The following is a 17,304-nucleotide window of genomic DNA, read 5'->3' on the forward strand; positions in this document are numbered from 1 at the left end:
AGAAGTGCTGGTGCCCTTCTGAACCAAGGCCCATCTGTCTTTTTTTTTTTTTTTTTTTTTTGTTTGTTTGTTTGTTTTTTTGGCACGCGGGCTTAGTTGCTCCGTGGCATGTGGGATCTTCCTGGAGCAGGGATCGAACCTGTGTCCCCTGCATTGGCAGGCGGATTCTTAACCACTGCACCACCTAGGAATCCCGGCCCATCTGTCTTTAAACAAGGACATTTAACTTAGTCTGGGACACCAAAGAATGCTTCCCTAAGGAAGTGATGAGTCCTGATTATTGTTTGCTATGGGGCAAACTACTCCGAAATTTAGTGTCTTAAAACAGCTTATCATGTCTCATGGTTCTGGGCTAACTGAGCTCAGCTGGAAAATTCTCACTTGGGATCTCTTATGATACTGACTGGAGCTGGAACCATCAGAGAGCTCAACTGGGCTGTCATTTCAAGATGGCTTCTCCCCCCACATGTCTGGTACCTCTGTGCTCTAACATGTGGCCTTTCCCTCCAGCAGAGTAGCCTGGACTTTCTATATAATTGGCTTAGAGCTCCAAGAGATAGGAAAGAGGAGGCCACCAGGCCAGTTAAGGGCTATACCTCCAGTGGGCACAGCATCATTTCTGCCACACTCGAGTGATCAAAACATCACAAGCCTTGTCTGGATTCATGGCAGTGGAAAAGTAAACTCAATTCTTAATGGGGAAGTAGCAAGTTCTTATTGCAGAAAAGCACATGGGATAGGAGATATTGTTGTGGCCCTCTTTAGAGAATACAGGTCTGTCACTTGATGTTAGGTTGGACCCTGAAGAATGATTAGGCATTGATGTGATGGGCAGAAGAGTCCAGGAGGGAGGGAGTAACCCCTCCAGCCTGCCTGTGGGCAGGCGTGGAGATCAAAAAGGTAAACCTGATGGGAGAAACTGAAAGGCCTGTGTGACTAAGTGGAGGAATGAGCAGAGGAAGAGTGGCATGGAAATGCTGGGGCACACAGTGAAGCATAGAGTATGATTTTGAAGGGTAAACGCATTTTTACATCAGAAGGCAAAGAGAATAGCTGTGTAGGTTTCAGACAGAAGCAATGGAAAGCATTAGTAGTGAAATTCCTAGAATAGGAAGAACAGATTAGCCCAGAGGACTTGGGGTGTACTTGGGGGTGGGTCAGGGGAATCTTACCCCAAATTACATAGCTAGTATGAGACAGAGTTAGGATGTGGACCTAGATCTGACTCTACATCCACCAGATTGCTTGCTGTTTCTCTGCTGCGTTGCTCACCATGTTGCCTGTGGAAAGTCGTTTTATGTAATAAACTTGAAAATCCCTTGCCAACCAAAAGGTGATTTACTCTTCCTAATTTCTTCTAAGCCACCCAGGCAAATACTTCTAAGTTTTCTAGGCGCAACTCAAAGGGCACCTCCTTTTGAAGGCCTTCTTAATCTCTCCCTCACCTTTGCTGGCAAGTGACCCCTCCCTCCTTCCTCCACCAGACCCGTTTGCACCCTCTATCAAGGCAGTTTTTTGGACTTACTTTCTTAGGCTCATCATGATAGACTGTGAGCCTCTTTAGGGCAAGAGCTGTATCTTATTCATCCTTCCATCTTCAGCGTCTTGGACCTGTCGTGACCTTAATAAGTGATGAGTGGATGGTAGATGAGTGGTTTCCAGAATCCCTTGCTAAACAGCACTGAAACGGTTCTCAAGTTGAATTGTTCCTGCCCTTAATGAGTATTAAACGAGGCATTGTATACGGAAGTGTCCCTAGGACTTCTCTTACTTTCTCTGGGCCTCAGTGTCCCCTTCTGTGAAAGGGTGATCTCAAAGGTCCCATCCCTGTCTAACAGTCTACAGTTTTAGCACATGTTGGCATGGAGTGTTCCACAAGCCAGCAGTGCTGGCGGTCAGTGGTTATATGCCCCTAACCAGCTTGCGGATACCAAAGCAGGGAGCACAAAGAGTATATTCCTAGACATTTTGATTAAAAAAAAAAAAGAAAGAAATAATGGATTTGAAGGTATTTACTCTCTGGTATGATTAAACACTGAATTTTAAGCACCAGATAAGAAAAGGAATATTTATAATAGAATCTTAGATGAATAACTTAGTGCTCTGCACCTCAGTGCTTCTTCTGTAAAATGGGAAACTCGTATTTTATTATGTTCATTTAAAATTTTGGTAAAGAACTAAAAGTTTTAAGATTTATTATGTATTTCTTTTTCTTAATGTATGGTGTGCAAGATAAAACTGAAAAATTCCAAGTTTCAAAATTACAGAAATAGTGAAACTGCTACACGATTCAGAAGACTCAAGGCTTAGCATGGACACAGCAAACAAAACCCTGTTTGCAGCTAGAAAAATATTATTACTGATTTTATCTCTAAAAAGCAATCTGTACCTTCCTTCATGAATGCTAACGTAATAAATATGAAAATATAAAAAGTAGACCAATTCACAGTCATTATCATTTTACAAGAGGTTAGCCACCAGGTTCCTGTGACCTGCAAACCTTCTTGATACATCTGAAATAAAGGGCTGTATGTACCAGTTTTACTTACACACATTAAGCAATGTAGATTGGTGCTGTTGACTTAAATGTAATGATTTAATGGCCTAAGTTCTAAAAATTATTTTAATGAGCCACAGAAATTGTGCAGTTTTAAAAAAGAAAGCACATTTATGTACCTTTGCAGTAACTTACAAAGGTGTTGCTAATTGCCTAGTTTTACCTACTTGTAAGTAGCTAAGGAAAACAAAGCTTACCTAGTTGTTTTGTTTGTTTGTTTGTTTGTTGGTAAAGATACAAAGGTGTATGTTGAGCACGTGAAATGTGGCTACTGTGACTGAGGAACTTTATTTGATTTTTAATAAATTTAAACAGCCACGTATGGCTAGTGCCTACCCTGTCAGACAGCATCACTGTTCTCGTTTGGCCTGACCTTGGAGATCTGGCATTTCCCAGAGAGTGTGGTTAGTATTAGGATTCTTTTTGCCCAGCCCCAAGGCCGGACCTACTCGTAGGCCAATCCTCAAAGCCTCAGGGAGTTTGGCGCCTGAAGGCTTTTTGCAAGCCTTTTTGCATAACTGGAAGGATTGTGAAGTCCAGAGTCATCATCTGGCATTACCTAATCTAAACCTAGGAAGCACAGCACGGTAACATTCAGGTTAATAAAAGGGCCATTCTTCCTCTCTACTTCCCTCTTGCACCTTTGAGCCCAACAAACCACCAGTGCTTTCAGGGTTTGTGAAAGGACTCATGCAATTATGACTTTCAGACTAATTACAGTATAGGCCCAGTCACAGAATTCCTAGTCTCTTTTGTTTACTATTTTAGATCAGCATGTCACAGAGGTTTGCCTGGGCAGTCTTTTCACAACTGCTCTCAAAGGCTTGTCTGTGTGAGTAAATGCTATTGACCTTAGTTCCCTTTATCAAGAGTCCCACCCTGCTCTGTGTAAGTTCTAATACAAAGTAGTGATGTGTACTCTTGACGGTGAAACATCTGTGTAGGTATTGTCCATGTTTGGGCATGACTGCCGTGGAAGAGATGTAAATATGAGGAAGTAATGGGGCAGATCCGTGTGTGTAGAATACAATGAAACATGTGCCAATGTTGTTCTGTTTATTTTCTTTCAGGAAATTAAAGATGGTCATGGCATTGCCTTGACAAGCACTTCCTGTTGTCTTTACAGAGGTCTCATTGAAGGATAATCTCAAAGGAATGTTTGTCTCCCAGTACCTTTGTTGATGGCTGTTATCATCTAGCAGATGCTTTTAATGTCCCGGAAGACATCAACCACCCTTGTGCTTGGCCTGCTCTGGGCAGCTGTATGAAAGGTCCTTCCAGTTGTTTCCAGAACTCTGTTGCCCAAAGCACCTCTCTTCGTCGGGTGAATGTTCATGAAGCCCTTTCCTGAACCAGCCTAGGAGGCTTAGGCCTCTTGGAGCCTGTGACATGGAAGCTTTGGAAGTGGATGATATCAGCCCAGCCTTGGAAGTTACTGAGGATTTCTTTAGTACCTTCGATAGTAAGCTGGAAAAGGCCGTGCAGCAAGCAGAGGTTTACGGAATTCAGGAAGTCCCTGAACTGGTGGGGCGTGAGGTCCTCAGTAACATAGACAATGGTGCTATCAGAAATGTCGCCTCCCTGGGCAAGGGAGGCATGATCTGGGACCACTGTAAGACCAGGCTCTTAGAAACCAAAGCTCAAAATGTCTTCCCTGCCAAAGAACAGTTTATGGTCCAGAAAGGGACAACCCCAGATAACCTGTCCTGGATGGAGCAAAAGGAAGCTTCAACCTTTAATTTTTTCAACATCTGTCAGCGACGGAGGGACAGACCTCGTTCTGTGAATGACTTGCTGGATGAGACCTCTACTTTTAAGCCCGGCCATGCTCGATCAAGGTCAGATATTACCCAGGTGGACTGGAGGGTGATCCTTAAAACCACGCCTCTGCAGCAGCAGCAGCAACCGTCTCTTCAGGGCCCTCACTTCACCAGGCCGTCGTTGCTGTTGTCCTCATCAAACAAGGTAGAAGATGCTCAAGGAAACATGGGTATGTGTTTTATAGCTGACTGCTACTAAACAATTGTTGATTTGCTTTTGTCTCTCTTGCATCTACCTCATGAGAGTGTTACTCTCCGCTGTCTGGGTCTGGCTTTGCCTGCTTAAGCCCCTCTTACAGTTACTTTCACACGTACCTTCCCTGAAGTCTACAGTCTTCTTATTGTCCTAGGAGATACTGAGCGCAAAGATCACTACAGTTAATTCTCCCTTCCTAATCTGGTATGTTAGCATCAGAATATTCTCATAATTAATGTAGTAATTTCCTTTGAACATTGTATGATATCACTAATTCACATTGGTAGATGTTGATTGGATCATGCATTGGCCATAGTCTTGCGCTGTGAAGGATTATAAAATGTGTGAAGACAGCCTCTGCCCTAAAGAACTTCTCATTAGGCTGGGGGATCAGACACTCCCAAAGATGCAGGAAGGCACCCAGTGGTGAGAGAAAGGAGATGCTCAACTGAAATGCCTGGGAGGGAACTTTTGTTTTACTGTATATTATTAGGATTTTTTTTTTTTTATACAGTATGCACCCTCTTATAGGGTGGCTTTATTTATTTATTTATTTACTTATTTATGGCTGCATTGGGTCTTCGTTGCTGCACACGGGCTTTCTCTAGTTGCAGAGAGCTGGGGGCTACTCTGTTGCGATGCGCAGGCTTCTCAGGGCGGTGGCTTCTCTTGTTGTGGAGCACGGGCTCTAGGTGAGTGGGCTTCAGTAGTTGTAGCACATGGGCTCAGTAGTTGTGGCACACAGGCTTAGTTGTTCTGTGGCATGTGGGATCTTCCTGGACCAGGGCTTGAACCCATGTCCTCTGCATTGGCAGGCAGATTCTTAACCACTGCACTGCCAGGGAAGTCCCAGGATTTTTTTTTTTTTTCAAATGAGTGCGTGGCAGCGATTGTCAGAGGATAGAGGAAGGGGAAGACACTCTGGGCTGGGCTTGGCAGGAAGGGCTTGTGGGACATGGTGGAACTTGAGCTGGACCTTGAAGGACACTAAGTTGCAGAAAGAGAGTCACAGGTGGAGGTCAGGATTATGGTGTGAATAAAGGGAGAGACAAGAAGAGCAGGCTGACCCTTGAGGAGACCAAAAGATCTCATGGCAGTAGTGGGAGGAAAAGTTTGGAGAGGTTGGTTAGGACCTCATGGTGCAGGGCCCTGAATTTGTTTTCCTTGTACTTTATACACACACTCGTGCATATGAATACATACTTGTGTACTCACATGTGAACTTCCCCTTCTGTGAGACATGACAAACCATCTCTCCATTTCCCCCAGCATTTTTCTTCACTATAACCTCATTTATACAGGCTATCCATTTTCATTACTGATGATTCTTCAGTTACCCTGCTTAACTCTTCATTTAGATGGCTTCTGCTCAATTAACTGGGGAGACTATTTTATGTACTTAACTGCTATTTTAGTGTTATTTCAATCTCTATCATTGCTTGCTACTCCACTGATACACTTAACATTGTATTTTATTTACTTACTTTACATTAAATTTTAATTAATAACATTTTGTTTGTAAGTGTAACTCAAGGCTAGGATATGGTTTAGTATGTCCATTAAGGAAGTGCAGTCTTCCTGTCTATGAGATATTGTGTTATTTTAACATCCACTTCAAATCTATCCTTTTAAAATATATTTTTTCTCCCACTCAAATTTATGACTCACAATTCCTTATCTTCCTTCCTAGACTTTCACCAGTGCTCTGTAACATCTATCCAAAGGTGGTGACCTTGGGAGTAAAAAGAAAAGGACATTATAAAGCACAGTGCTTGGTAACTGGTTAGATATTAGGAGTAAACAAGTTGCTGTGAGCCCAGTGCCTGGCAGAATGAGAGCTTTGCCTTGGACTCACATACAAACAGTTGTACTCATTGATGAGCAAACAGCCTCAGTTCTTATTTGCTTTCTTGGAGTTTACATAGATTTTTTTTTTTTAAGTCACTAAACCACTGTGACCATTCTAAATCCCTGGCATAACCCAAGTTAAGAGGATGTCATTATTTCCAATTTTATTTTTTCCTATCTTGTTTGGATTGTAAATGCAAGAACTGGCCTTTCTCAGGTTCTCTAAAGGAACCTAAAGAGAGAACCTTCCTTAGCTTCTCTCTTGAGGATATGACAGACCATGATTGTTACTTTTTAATTCTCAATTTAAAAAATTTTGAATATTATGTTAAAATATAAGTAGTGAATGGTATTTTAAAAGGTAAACTAACAAATGTCCTTTGCAAGTATCGATGTAATATAACCTGGCCACCTTTTGGTCATCCGTGGGATACACATCCTATCAGGAATAAGTAAACTTGGGGAAATGGCCTCCCCAGATTCTGACACCTGTTCTGTCTGGCGTACTCTGGACAGCAGGAGAGAGAAATCTTGTTTTCACTGCTCACTAGGTAAAGGGCAGGGGTAAGCAGGGCCCCCTGGCCACCCATTCTTGAGCTGGGGGTGGAGGGGAGTTCTCTAGATTCGTGGCTGGTCACCCACTCTGCCAGCTGTAATTCTCACAGTGTTTGGAAGGCGCGGGGATGTGCCAACACCCAAGTGCATGCTAGTCAAAATCAGCCGAGATCTCTGAGTGAAGTTCACTTTAAAACCTTTGAAAGTAGCCATCCAAATTGAAGAGGGGCTTATTATCTCTCCTGAAGGGATATGTCCAAAGCAGAGGGAGGCAGTATGGGAGGTCAGAGCTGGATCTGAGGACCCAGGAGGTTTGGGGTCAGGCCAGACCTCTTCCTTGAGCTTCAGACTCGCATATCCCGCTGTGTGGTGAACATCTCTGCTGGAACGTCCCACAGGGACTTCAAATTCAGTGTCCAGAAAGGGTCCATCATCCTCACATCCTCTACTCCAGCCGTTCTGAAAATTAACAGGGGTTAGTGAGAAGTTGAGGACTCCTCGGAAGGAATAAAATTTAGTCATATGGGTTTCCTTTGATGAGGGCAACTTGGTTTTGTGTCTAGCCCTGTCAGTCTCTTGCTTATGGGCTTTATTACTTTGTAGTCTTGTGTTTTCTCCAGTTGATTTTTTATTTTTATCTGGATCCTTTTCTGAGCTCACCTGAGTAGCTTAAAGATTTTCCGGGAGTGGTTCTTCTCCTCAACTACCCTTTCCTCTTCTTTTGCCTCCCTCATTCCCTCTCTTTCCTTCCACAACAATGCGCCCAAAGGTCTTCTTCTTTAGGTAAGGCCTCTGTGTCTTCTGCCTCATTTGGCAATGATTAACTGGGCTTTTGAGCCTTACTGAGGATAAATGCTGCTTCGGATATAAAGCAAATCAGATTTTGGCATATTGAGGGCAGTCACAGCTATTCGGGTAATGGGCAGGCCTATCTGAAGAAGGCCTTCTGGTCAAAGTGGCGTATTGGTTAAAAAATGATGCTAAACCTAGACTGTTAAGAGTTTCAGTCCTTGTTTCAGTACTTACTAGCTGTGTAACACAAGGCAGGTTTCTTAATCTCTCTGAGCTTTAAATTTTTTTTTCTTGGCCATAAAGCGTGGGATAATAGTAGTACTTACCTCAGTATCTTGTGGGCATTAAAAGGGTTAAAAGATCTCAAGTGCTTCTTAGAACCATGTTTGGCACATAGTAAACACTTAATAAATGTGTTAAACATTTAATAATATTATTATTACTATTACTAATTGAGTTTGAAACTCATCAATGAGAATCAGTGTTACTACCAACATCCTGGTTTTCCTTGGCATAGTCAGTTTCCTAAAATGGCCTCGCAATAAATATTTCTTGAATTGCCCTCCCTGCATTGTACTTTCTCATAGCTATTAACTGGCTTGTTCATGGGAAATAAACCATTCCCGCTCTCATACTGACTTGTTATCAACTGTTTACTGGCTTCCGCGCCAGAGTTTATGATCACCGAGGAAGGGATTGTTTCCTATGCGTTGTTTTATCCTCACTACCAAATATAGGGCTCTGAATATAATAGGTGCTCAAAACATTTTTTTACATGTGAGATGAATATAATTCTGGTAGAAATCAAGCTGATAAATTAAGAACATTAACTCCTTTAGCTGGTTTATGTCTTTCTAGAAAAAGAACAACTCCACCCTCTTTTCTGAGGGCCTCGCACCATCATGTAGCGTCTCATACATTGCACATCCTCTCTGTGAAGTTCTTTAGCAGCAGTGAAAAATGAAGATTTGCTTTCATCTCAAAGGCCGCTGTGCACTATCCTTGCGATAAGAGAGAATCAAACAGATGTGGCTTATAAAGCAGCCCCTAGCTTTGGAAGAATGGCACCCTGGCCTTGGAGGAGTCTCCAGATACCATCTCAGACTCCGGGGTCACACAGGCACAGTTCCGATTACCCTTTGTAGAGGAATCTGACTGCTGTTTGGTGAGCACAAAGCCTGGGGAGATAATTGTGGTTTGCCCTTTAGTCTTTCTGAAGTTGGCAGTCGTGTGAGGTAATTTTTTGCATCATTCCTCAACTTTTCCCTGTTCCCTCATAGTATTTCTTTACATGAGACTATTGCTTTGGAGTTGAAGGTCACTTCTTTCCTAGATTTTTGGTATATATGAGAGCAAAACACATCAAACAGATTAACAGCCAACTTGTTACTGTCAAAGCCAACATTCTCAGTGTAAGTGAGAGAGCCCAGATGGAAAGAGAAGGGAAAAAAATAATAATAACAGCAGCAAACCCTTATTTTGTTCACTATTTTAAGTGCTTTGCAAATAACAGCTTATTTAATTCATGTAACACTCCTGTGATATAGCTATTTTTATTGAGCCCATTTTAAGGATGAGGACGTTGAGGTACAGAGAGCTTAAGTAACATGCTTACAGTCCCCCAGCTAGTAACAAGTGGATCATCAATTTGAACCTGAGCACTCTTTCTTCAGAGTTGATGCTCTTAAGCACTAAACTGGAGCTGGAACCCTACTTTGGAAGCCAGTAGTTCTCGGTCTCCAGAGCCCTCCGCTACAGAAGTCTTGTTGGCAATCAGTCCCTGTCGGGGTAAAGGGTAGGTAGTGGTGTGGAAGAAAGAGATCTGGATAATGTTCATCAACTAAAACTAATCCCTTGGAGAATCACAGATTAGGAAAAACTGGGACACACCAAAGCAGTCTAGCTAAGCAAGGATTGTTTCCTGCCTTTAACATATTTACTACGTGAACAGTGCAGAGCTGCTCACAGTCCTTTAGTGGACCAATGATTCACAAAAGGAAGACTGTAGCTTTGCCTTTCACACTCTTGACTGTTAGCCATGCAGAAAAGCCTAAATGAACCGACCTCCCTGAGTTTGTGACCGTGGAAAGAGGGCTTCTTCTGAGTTTTGCCCCATCTTTGGCTTCCTTTTTCAGTCTTACTCAGAAGCCTTACTCAGTGCATTCTAGAGATTTCATTGCCTCAGGTAGAGGCAGACCTGAGACAGACTGCTAAGTGCTAGGGTACTGCCAGTGAATCCTACTAAGTGGATGGAGTATAGCTTGAATCCAGCATAGTTAAGAGTGCCTGCATTATCTGAGGGTGAAATCGTCGTAACAAAGGGGTTAGGTCATAAACTGATGGGACGGAATAGATCTAAGGTGAGATGGCAACAGCGGTTCTTTTTAAATTTTTTTCAGCTTTATTGAAGTATAATTGACAAAATTGTAAGATATTTTAGATGTACATCATGATGGTTTGATGTACATATACATTGTGAAAGGATGTATCCAGCCATTAAATAACACGTCTGTCACCTCACATCAAAGGCAGTTATTTCTTTTTTTTTTACAATAAACTGCATATATTTAAAGTGTACAATTTGATATTTTTTTTCTTATTAGTAATGTAGATATGGCAGTCCCACTCTCCCAATTCATTCCATCCCAACCCCCCACTTTCCCCACTTGGTGTCCATATGTTTGTTCTCTACATCTGTGTCTCTATTTCAAAGGCAGTTATTTCAAAAGAACCTCAAGGAAGGTGGTGGACACCAAGGCTTCCTCAGGTCCAGCTCCCTTCCTCCTGCCATCCCAGGGTCTGCCATGCCTTGGGCAGCTGTAGCAAGGTGTGACTGGGAACTAGCCCCGAGGGAGGGCCCTGATGCCACCACCGGAATGGCTCCTTTTTAGTCCTAGCACTAATCTTCATTCTACGCAGACATGCTCCTTAACCCTTTCCCCCTTTGCACCACTGTCATCCTGTTCTTGTTCACTGAGTAATGATACAGCCGTAAGCAGCAGGGAATTTCCTGTGGGATAAAGAAGATGGGGTCCTAACACCATAGAATTACAATCCAAATATGAACGTATATTAAGGCAAGAACATAAAAAGTCACAGGAACATGTGGACGCTAGATATGTTATCAATATGAAAAACAGGTGTATACACACATGCGCGCGCGCACACACACACACTCTTATTCCTCTAAGTATATACACATGGTAGAGGAAGGTGAGGCTATATGGAAGGAACACTCATCTAGGACTTTTTATGTAGCTCTACCCCAACTCTCCATGTAGATTTGGAAAAATCACTTGTCTGTTGCCTTTGGTTTATAAACTAGTAAAGCAGATTAAATTATCTCTATAATCTTTCTCAACTCTAAAATGATATTATTCTAGAATGCAGTTGAACTGACCTTGACTCACGGTTGTGTGGGAGCCAATGACTATAGTCAGACAGGTAATGGAGGGTTGTGATGGGAGTATAGGTATGGTTGAAATTATTTAACATGGAGGCTTTCCATGTGCCTTGTAACTCTACTTCTGGATGAACGGCTGTTGCAATTTTTAAAATAAAAAACCTTGAAAGAAATCCTTGGTGTTAGCTCTGAAGCTCTGAAACTCAGCAGACTGCCCAAATCTGACTGACTCTTCCCTTCCTGTGTTCACATTTTCATCTGCTTGGCAAGGGCAGTGGTCAGCTGGGCTTTTGTTTCAGTCCGTCTCATTCTCTGGTGACCTAGTACTGTTCCTCTGCCTGTTTTTCTTGTGCTGAGTACTTTAGGAGAAGGTCTCAAGCAGAGTTTTTCTGTAGGGCTAGAAAAACCATGGCAGTATGGTTTCTTTATGCTGAGTTCTGTGTTACTCTGTTTCGATTCCCTTTTTCCCCATCTTTCACTTAAAGAAAAAGAAAAAAGCCAAATTTGGGACTTACACTAAAATGACTGCTTTTTCAATTATGATGTTTCTCAAAAGCCTTGGAGCCAGTAGAGGTGGGACTATTCCTGCGGGCTTAGAACAAGTGAGGTCACCAGGACATGGGCTCTGCTGAATTTGTGATTCACCCTTCAGCAAGATTAGTCAGTGCAAAGAAGTTGCTAAAATAGGTCACAGAAAGTAGATTTTATATGGTTGTATAGTTTCCATTGGTTATATTTTTCGGAAACCCAACATGCCTCATCGCCAGCCCGCATCCTGATTCCTAACAAATCTATATGGGAACTCTGAAAATGAAATGTCTGGCATTTTTTTGCGGTTGTCCTGTTAATGTATTTTATCTTTCTTGGCTAAGGAGAACTATAGTTACTAATTTCACAAACTGCTAGAGTTACTTTCTTAAAACACAGATCTTTTCATGTTACTCTGTTCTCAAAAATGAATCATGGCTCCCTGTTCTTTACAAAAATCAAGTGTAAATTTTCTAAAGCATCCAGATATCTTTTCTGTCTTTCCAAGTTTATCACCTTATCTGTGTGCTAATTTTGAGTGTGCTGTGTGCATTCAAGCTCCTAGGCCTTTGCTCATGATGTCTCTTCACCCACAATACCTTCCCTGCCTTCTTCACTTTTCACAATCCTCTATTATCTTTCAAGGACCAGTTCAAATGCCACATCCTCCCTGAGATCTTTCCATATTTTTCCATTTTTTTTAAGTTGAAGTATAAGTGACTTACAGTATTATATTAATTTGAGGTATACAGCATAGTGATTTTCTATTTTTATGGATTATACTGTATACAAAATTATTATAAAATGTTGGCTATATCTCCTGTACTGTGCATCACATTCTTGAAACTTATTTTATACGTGGTAGTTCATACCTCCTAATCCTCCTAATTCACCTATCTTGCTCCTCCCCTGACCCCTTTCCCCTCTGATAACCACTAGTTTGTTCTCTGTTTCTGTGTGTTTTTTTTAATTAAAATTATTTTTTCTGTTATTTTATGTTTCCATAGTACATTTTATTCTGCCATGCATTATAGATAATTGCTTATATATTCATCTCCCACACTAGGTTGTCAGTTCTTTGATGAAATGAATTGTGTTTTAGACCACTTTCTGTCATATCAAGTATCAGCATTTACAAGATGTTTGGTTGAAGTCTATTTATTGGTGCTTGGAAAATCAGGACAGCGCAGTTTTGTTTGTTTGTTTCCAGAATGAAAATGGCCTCTCTTTCATTTTTCCTTACCTAAAGCTTGAGGCAAGTTGAATGAAGTTTGTTATTATTAATACTGTCAATAAGAACTATCATTTAGAGAGTTAACTTTATACCCAGACCTGTGCTAAGAAGTGTTAATCCATTATCTTATTTAATATTAATAATAGTTTAATGTGTTAGATAATATTGTCCTGATTTTACATTTGAGGAAGCTGAGCCTTGGAGAAGATAACCTCAGCCAAGGCCATGTGGCCAGTATGTGGTAGAGCTAGGATCCCAATCCAGGCCCAGTCTGGAGGCCACACATAACCACGCTATAACACTGCCTCTCAAGTCTGAGGAGGCTTAGGACTCATTTCCTCTACCACAAATAAAGCACAGTGTGATCTGGATTGAAAGTCTGGAGGTTGGAGTTCCACTCTCAACTTAAACACTCTGTGGTGTAACCTTGGCCAAGTCATTTTTTTTCCTGGAACCTCATTCCAAATCTGTTAAATCAGTTAGAATGCTTTTAGAAGCAAGTAATAGAATACTCAACTGAAAGTGGCATAAGCAATGAGGCCATTTATCATCTTATTTTTTCATCTAACAGATAGCTATTGGACACATAGTGAATATCAAACACTCTATGCAATAAACACTTAAGGACACCTACCTCTGGTGGCCCCAGGTTCATCAAGGATCCAGGCACTTTTTATCTTTTTTCTCTGCTATCCTCAGTATATTGGTGGTGTCTCTTCTCTCTCTCATTGATGCAAGATGGCTACAGGAGCCCCAAAGATGTATATCAGCCGCCAAAGTCAGGAAGGGAAAGCAGGGCACTTCCTCTGGGTCTCTTCCGAGAGGACCCCAATAGCACTTCATCAGTAGCCAGAACTGGGTTGCATGCCTACCCCTAAAGCAATCTCTGGCAAAGGAGAATGGGGTTACTGATTGGATTAAACAAATCACGATTCTTTTTGTGGGGCAGAGGAGAGGCCATCTCCACACCTGAACAAAATTAGGGTTCTATTGGTTAAGAAGGGGGAGACCCTTGACAGGGTGGGTCGGTACCTAACAGGTTCTGTGTCACATAGAGCTGGGCTGAAGAGATTTCTAGTCCCTTCTGGCTCTGAGTTTCTATGATTCTATGTTAGCCAAAGATATAGCAATGGAACGCCACTTCTCTGAAAATCTGGTGGCCTAAGTATGGGAGATTCTTTTATACTTGATTCGTATAGATAAACAAAACAGAATGAAAAGCTCGCCATGGCCAAGAGCGAGCATCATTTGAAAACTGATGTTTGGAAATGTTTTCTGGGTCAAAAATTCTATAAGCACTAGAAATTACCCTTATCACAGAAGGCAGAGAACCTCTGAATTTAAGAGGTTGGGTCTGTGGTCTCCTGGTCAGGTTCACACTTGAGAAGTGAAGTTGATCAGGTCTGTATTGACTTATGCACTATCACTGCTGCTCATGGCACAAGAAACTTCGATGGAAAACATCCCCCGCTGGTGTGTCTAGCTAATTAATGTGTAGCTAGATATGTTACGAGTCTGTTTCTTCTAGAACCTACATAGATATGTCTTTTCCCCTAAGTTTATGAAGGGAAAACAAATGGGACATTCTCTTTTACCCATAAAGAAAGATCTCCAAAGTAACTGACAGAAGAGCTATCACTTGAACCTAGTTCATTTCTACCAGAGTAAGTTTGTTAACACATATCTGTGAGCACTACACTATGTGAGGGTTTATATACCATATTTAAAATGGACAAAACACAGTCCCTCTTTGGTTCCTGAGGCGTCATTCTCTTCGTGTTCTTTGCTATGGACATTTGTGTCAGTGTCACGACTGATGTGCATCCTGTTTCACTTCTTTCGTGTGCCACTAATGAGAACAAAGACCTAAAATTAGTTAATTTCCCCCTAGTCTCTGGCTTAAACATGGTTGAATAATAACATGAAACAAATAGACTTGGAAAACTATGTTTTGTTAACCAGGAATGTAAAGAAAAGACACTTGATTGTGGCCTAGAACGTCAGAGGTCTTCCTCGAGGAAAGGATGTTCCTGCTGAGCATTGAGGGTTGAGCACACAGCCGAGGTGGAGATGAACACAGCCTGTCTTTGGGGTGGTCAGAGGCTAAGCCAAAACAGGACTGCATTTTGGAGAGCAGTGGGCCGAGAGTATGGAGGCCCTTCAAAGCCAGACAGAGAGAATTAACATAATATGTTTAGCAAGATGCATTTGAAAATTTCTTGAGAGTCACGATTAAAAGGATATTTTACAGAAAGTCTGGAAGCTGGCAGGGGCCAAGGGCAGTGAGGGGTGGGTAGCAGGGAATCTCGTTCCCTGTAGCTTTTGTGTCCATGTAAATGAGCATCAGTTAGAATAGCACTCTTGGCCCCTCTCCGTCCCTTTGCACACTCCACTCCTGGGGTGGCAACTTTAGGAGAGAAGCCAGGCATGTGTAACTCAGCTTCTACAGGAAGCACTAACTCTGCTCCGCTCCTCTAGACCTGCTCTGCCACCCATCAGCCTTTCATGGGCAGTCCCCAGGAGGGGAAGCCTGTGCTGATCCAGTGCTGCTGGTGACTCGTAGGTAGGTCTGTGTAATTCTGGGGTTCAGTTTGTTGCTGCACACCTAAGCTGTGTCCTCCAACTGGCTCATGTTTTGATTCCTACGCATCTGACTACCCCTTGTGAATCTCAGTTGGTTTAGAAATTGGGTGAATAAAAGGGATGCTGTTTATTGGCTCCCCTCAGGCCCTACTAGTACATGGGCTGGGTTGGTAGATGGAAAGACTTGAAAGGGTGGAAATGAGAGGGCTCTGCCAGTCGTCAAGATGTGAGGTGATGAGGACTCGAGTTAGGGTGAGTGTGGCACAAGAGAAAGTGGGGCTTGTGAAAAGAGAAGGAAGGGCTGTCATTGGGCTATAAACTGTTGACAGGATCTGTCTGGTTCACTTGGCATTTCCACAGATTCTAGCTTAGTCCTTTGTGCAGACATTCGACAAATACATGTGGAGCCAGCCATGGAAACACGGAGTAAGGGAGACATTCAGTTGCTGTCTTCTTTGAAAGAATTAAAGCAAGGTCATGAGATAGAGAGGGACTGAGGGGGGCTCTTTAACTGAGGTGCTGAGGGATGATGGCCTCATTGAGGATGGCACCTTTGAGGTGAAAAGCTGAGGGAGATGAATAAGTCAGTGGAGCTGGGGGGAGATGTAGATGTTCCAAACAGAGGGTACAGCAGCTTCAGAGTCCTTGAGGCCAGAAAGTGCTTGGCTTGTTCAAAAAACATGAGAGGCTTTTGGCTGGAGTGAGAGAAGAAATGTGAGATGATGTGATGTGAGGTCAGAGCAATAATCAGAGGCCAGATTGTGTGGAACAGAAAGTAGAGGCATTGGAAGAATCTGGAATCTGAAGGAAGGAGATCGATTGAGCCATAGGAGATGTAGGTTCAAGTGAATAGCTTTGAATAGACACAACAAACCTTAGGATATTAGAAGACAAGGGGAGGAGAGATCTGAGGAGGGGTAGTTTTCAGATGTTATTGAGGAAGAGATTCTGAAGAAGAGGGAAGGGATTAGGTACAGAGTGGTGGTGGAAGGGTTAGCTTTAACAAGGAGACCAGAAGCTAAAATAGGAAACATCTATTGAATACTTAAGATGTGTCAGGCATCTTTCTGAGAGTTACTCATTTCTTCCTCATAATAGTACAATGAGGCAGGTGCTAATATAGCCCTATTTTAAAGATGATAAAACTGAGACTTGGGTTAAGTAATTTGTCCAGGGTCACCCAGCCAGTAAGGTCAGGATTATGATTTAAACTTAGGGCAGTTGGCTCCAGTACCTGTGGTCTTAACCACTGTGCTCTGTTGCACTTGTATAGGACATCAGTTAGTGTAATATTGAAGTGAAGCCAAGTATAGTATACATCAAGGAGCTCCCTATGGTACACAGAGACAGAGATGGTGGAATTTGGAGTTTGGAAAGACTAAAGAATGTGTGGGAAAATTGTTCTGGGATTGTGTTTGGGACCCACGAGATGAATAAAAGAATGAATTGATGGACTTCCCTGGTGGCGCAGTGGTTGAGAATCCACCTGCCAATGCAGGGAACACGGGTTTGAGCCCTGGTCCAGGAAGATCACACGTGCTGCGGAGCAACTAAGCCCGTGTGCCACAACTACTGTCTGCGCTCTAGAGCCCGTGAGCCACAACTGTTGAGCTGATGCGCCACAACCACTGAAGCCCATGCACTTGGAGCCCATGCTCTGCAACAAGAGAAGCCACCACAATGAGAAGCCTGGGCACCGCAATGAAGAGTAGCCCCTGCTCTCTGCAACTAGAGAAAGTCTGCACACAGCAATGAAGACCCAACACAGCCAGTAAATTAATTAATTAA

At 42.5% G+C, this 17,304-nt stretch overlaps 1 protein-coding gene across 4 annotated transcripts in view; it reads left to right on the top strand.

Moving 5' to 3' along the window:
- Positions 1-17,304, top strand: part of PLEKHM3 (pleckstrin homology domain containing M3) — a 198,023-nt gene that overhangs the window by 34,388 nt on the left and 146,331 nt on the right. For 3 of the 4 annotated variants that reach the window (XR_009055126.1, XM_057745975.1, XM_057745974.1), the window contains exon 2: positions 3,628-4,547. Coding sequence is in view for 3 of the 4 variants with exons in the window: in XM_057745975.1 (XP_057601958.1) it covers positions 3,947-4,547 (601 nt within the window). In the remaining variant the exon portion in view is untranslated. The remainder of the gene's footprint in view (positions 1-3,627; positions 4,548-17,304) is intronic. The other variant, XM_057745976.1, reaches the window with a different exon arrangement.

Source organism: Hippopotamus amphibius, chromosome 8 (assembly GCF_030028045.1).
Source record: "Hippopotamus amphibius kiboko isolate mHipAmp2 chromosome 8, mHipAmp2.hap2, whole genome shotgun sequence".
In the NCBI taxonomy this organism is placed as follows: Eukaryota; Metazoa; Chordata; class Mammalia; order Artiodactyla; family Hippopotamidae; genus Hippopotamus; species Hippopotamus amphibius.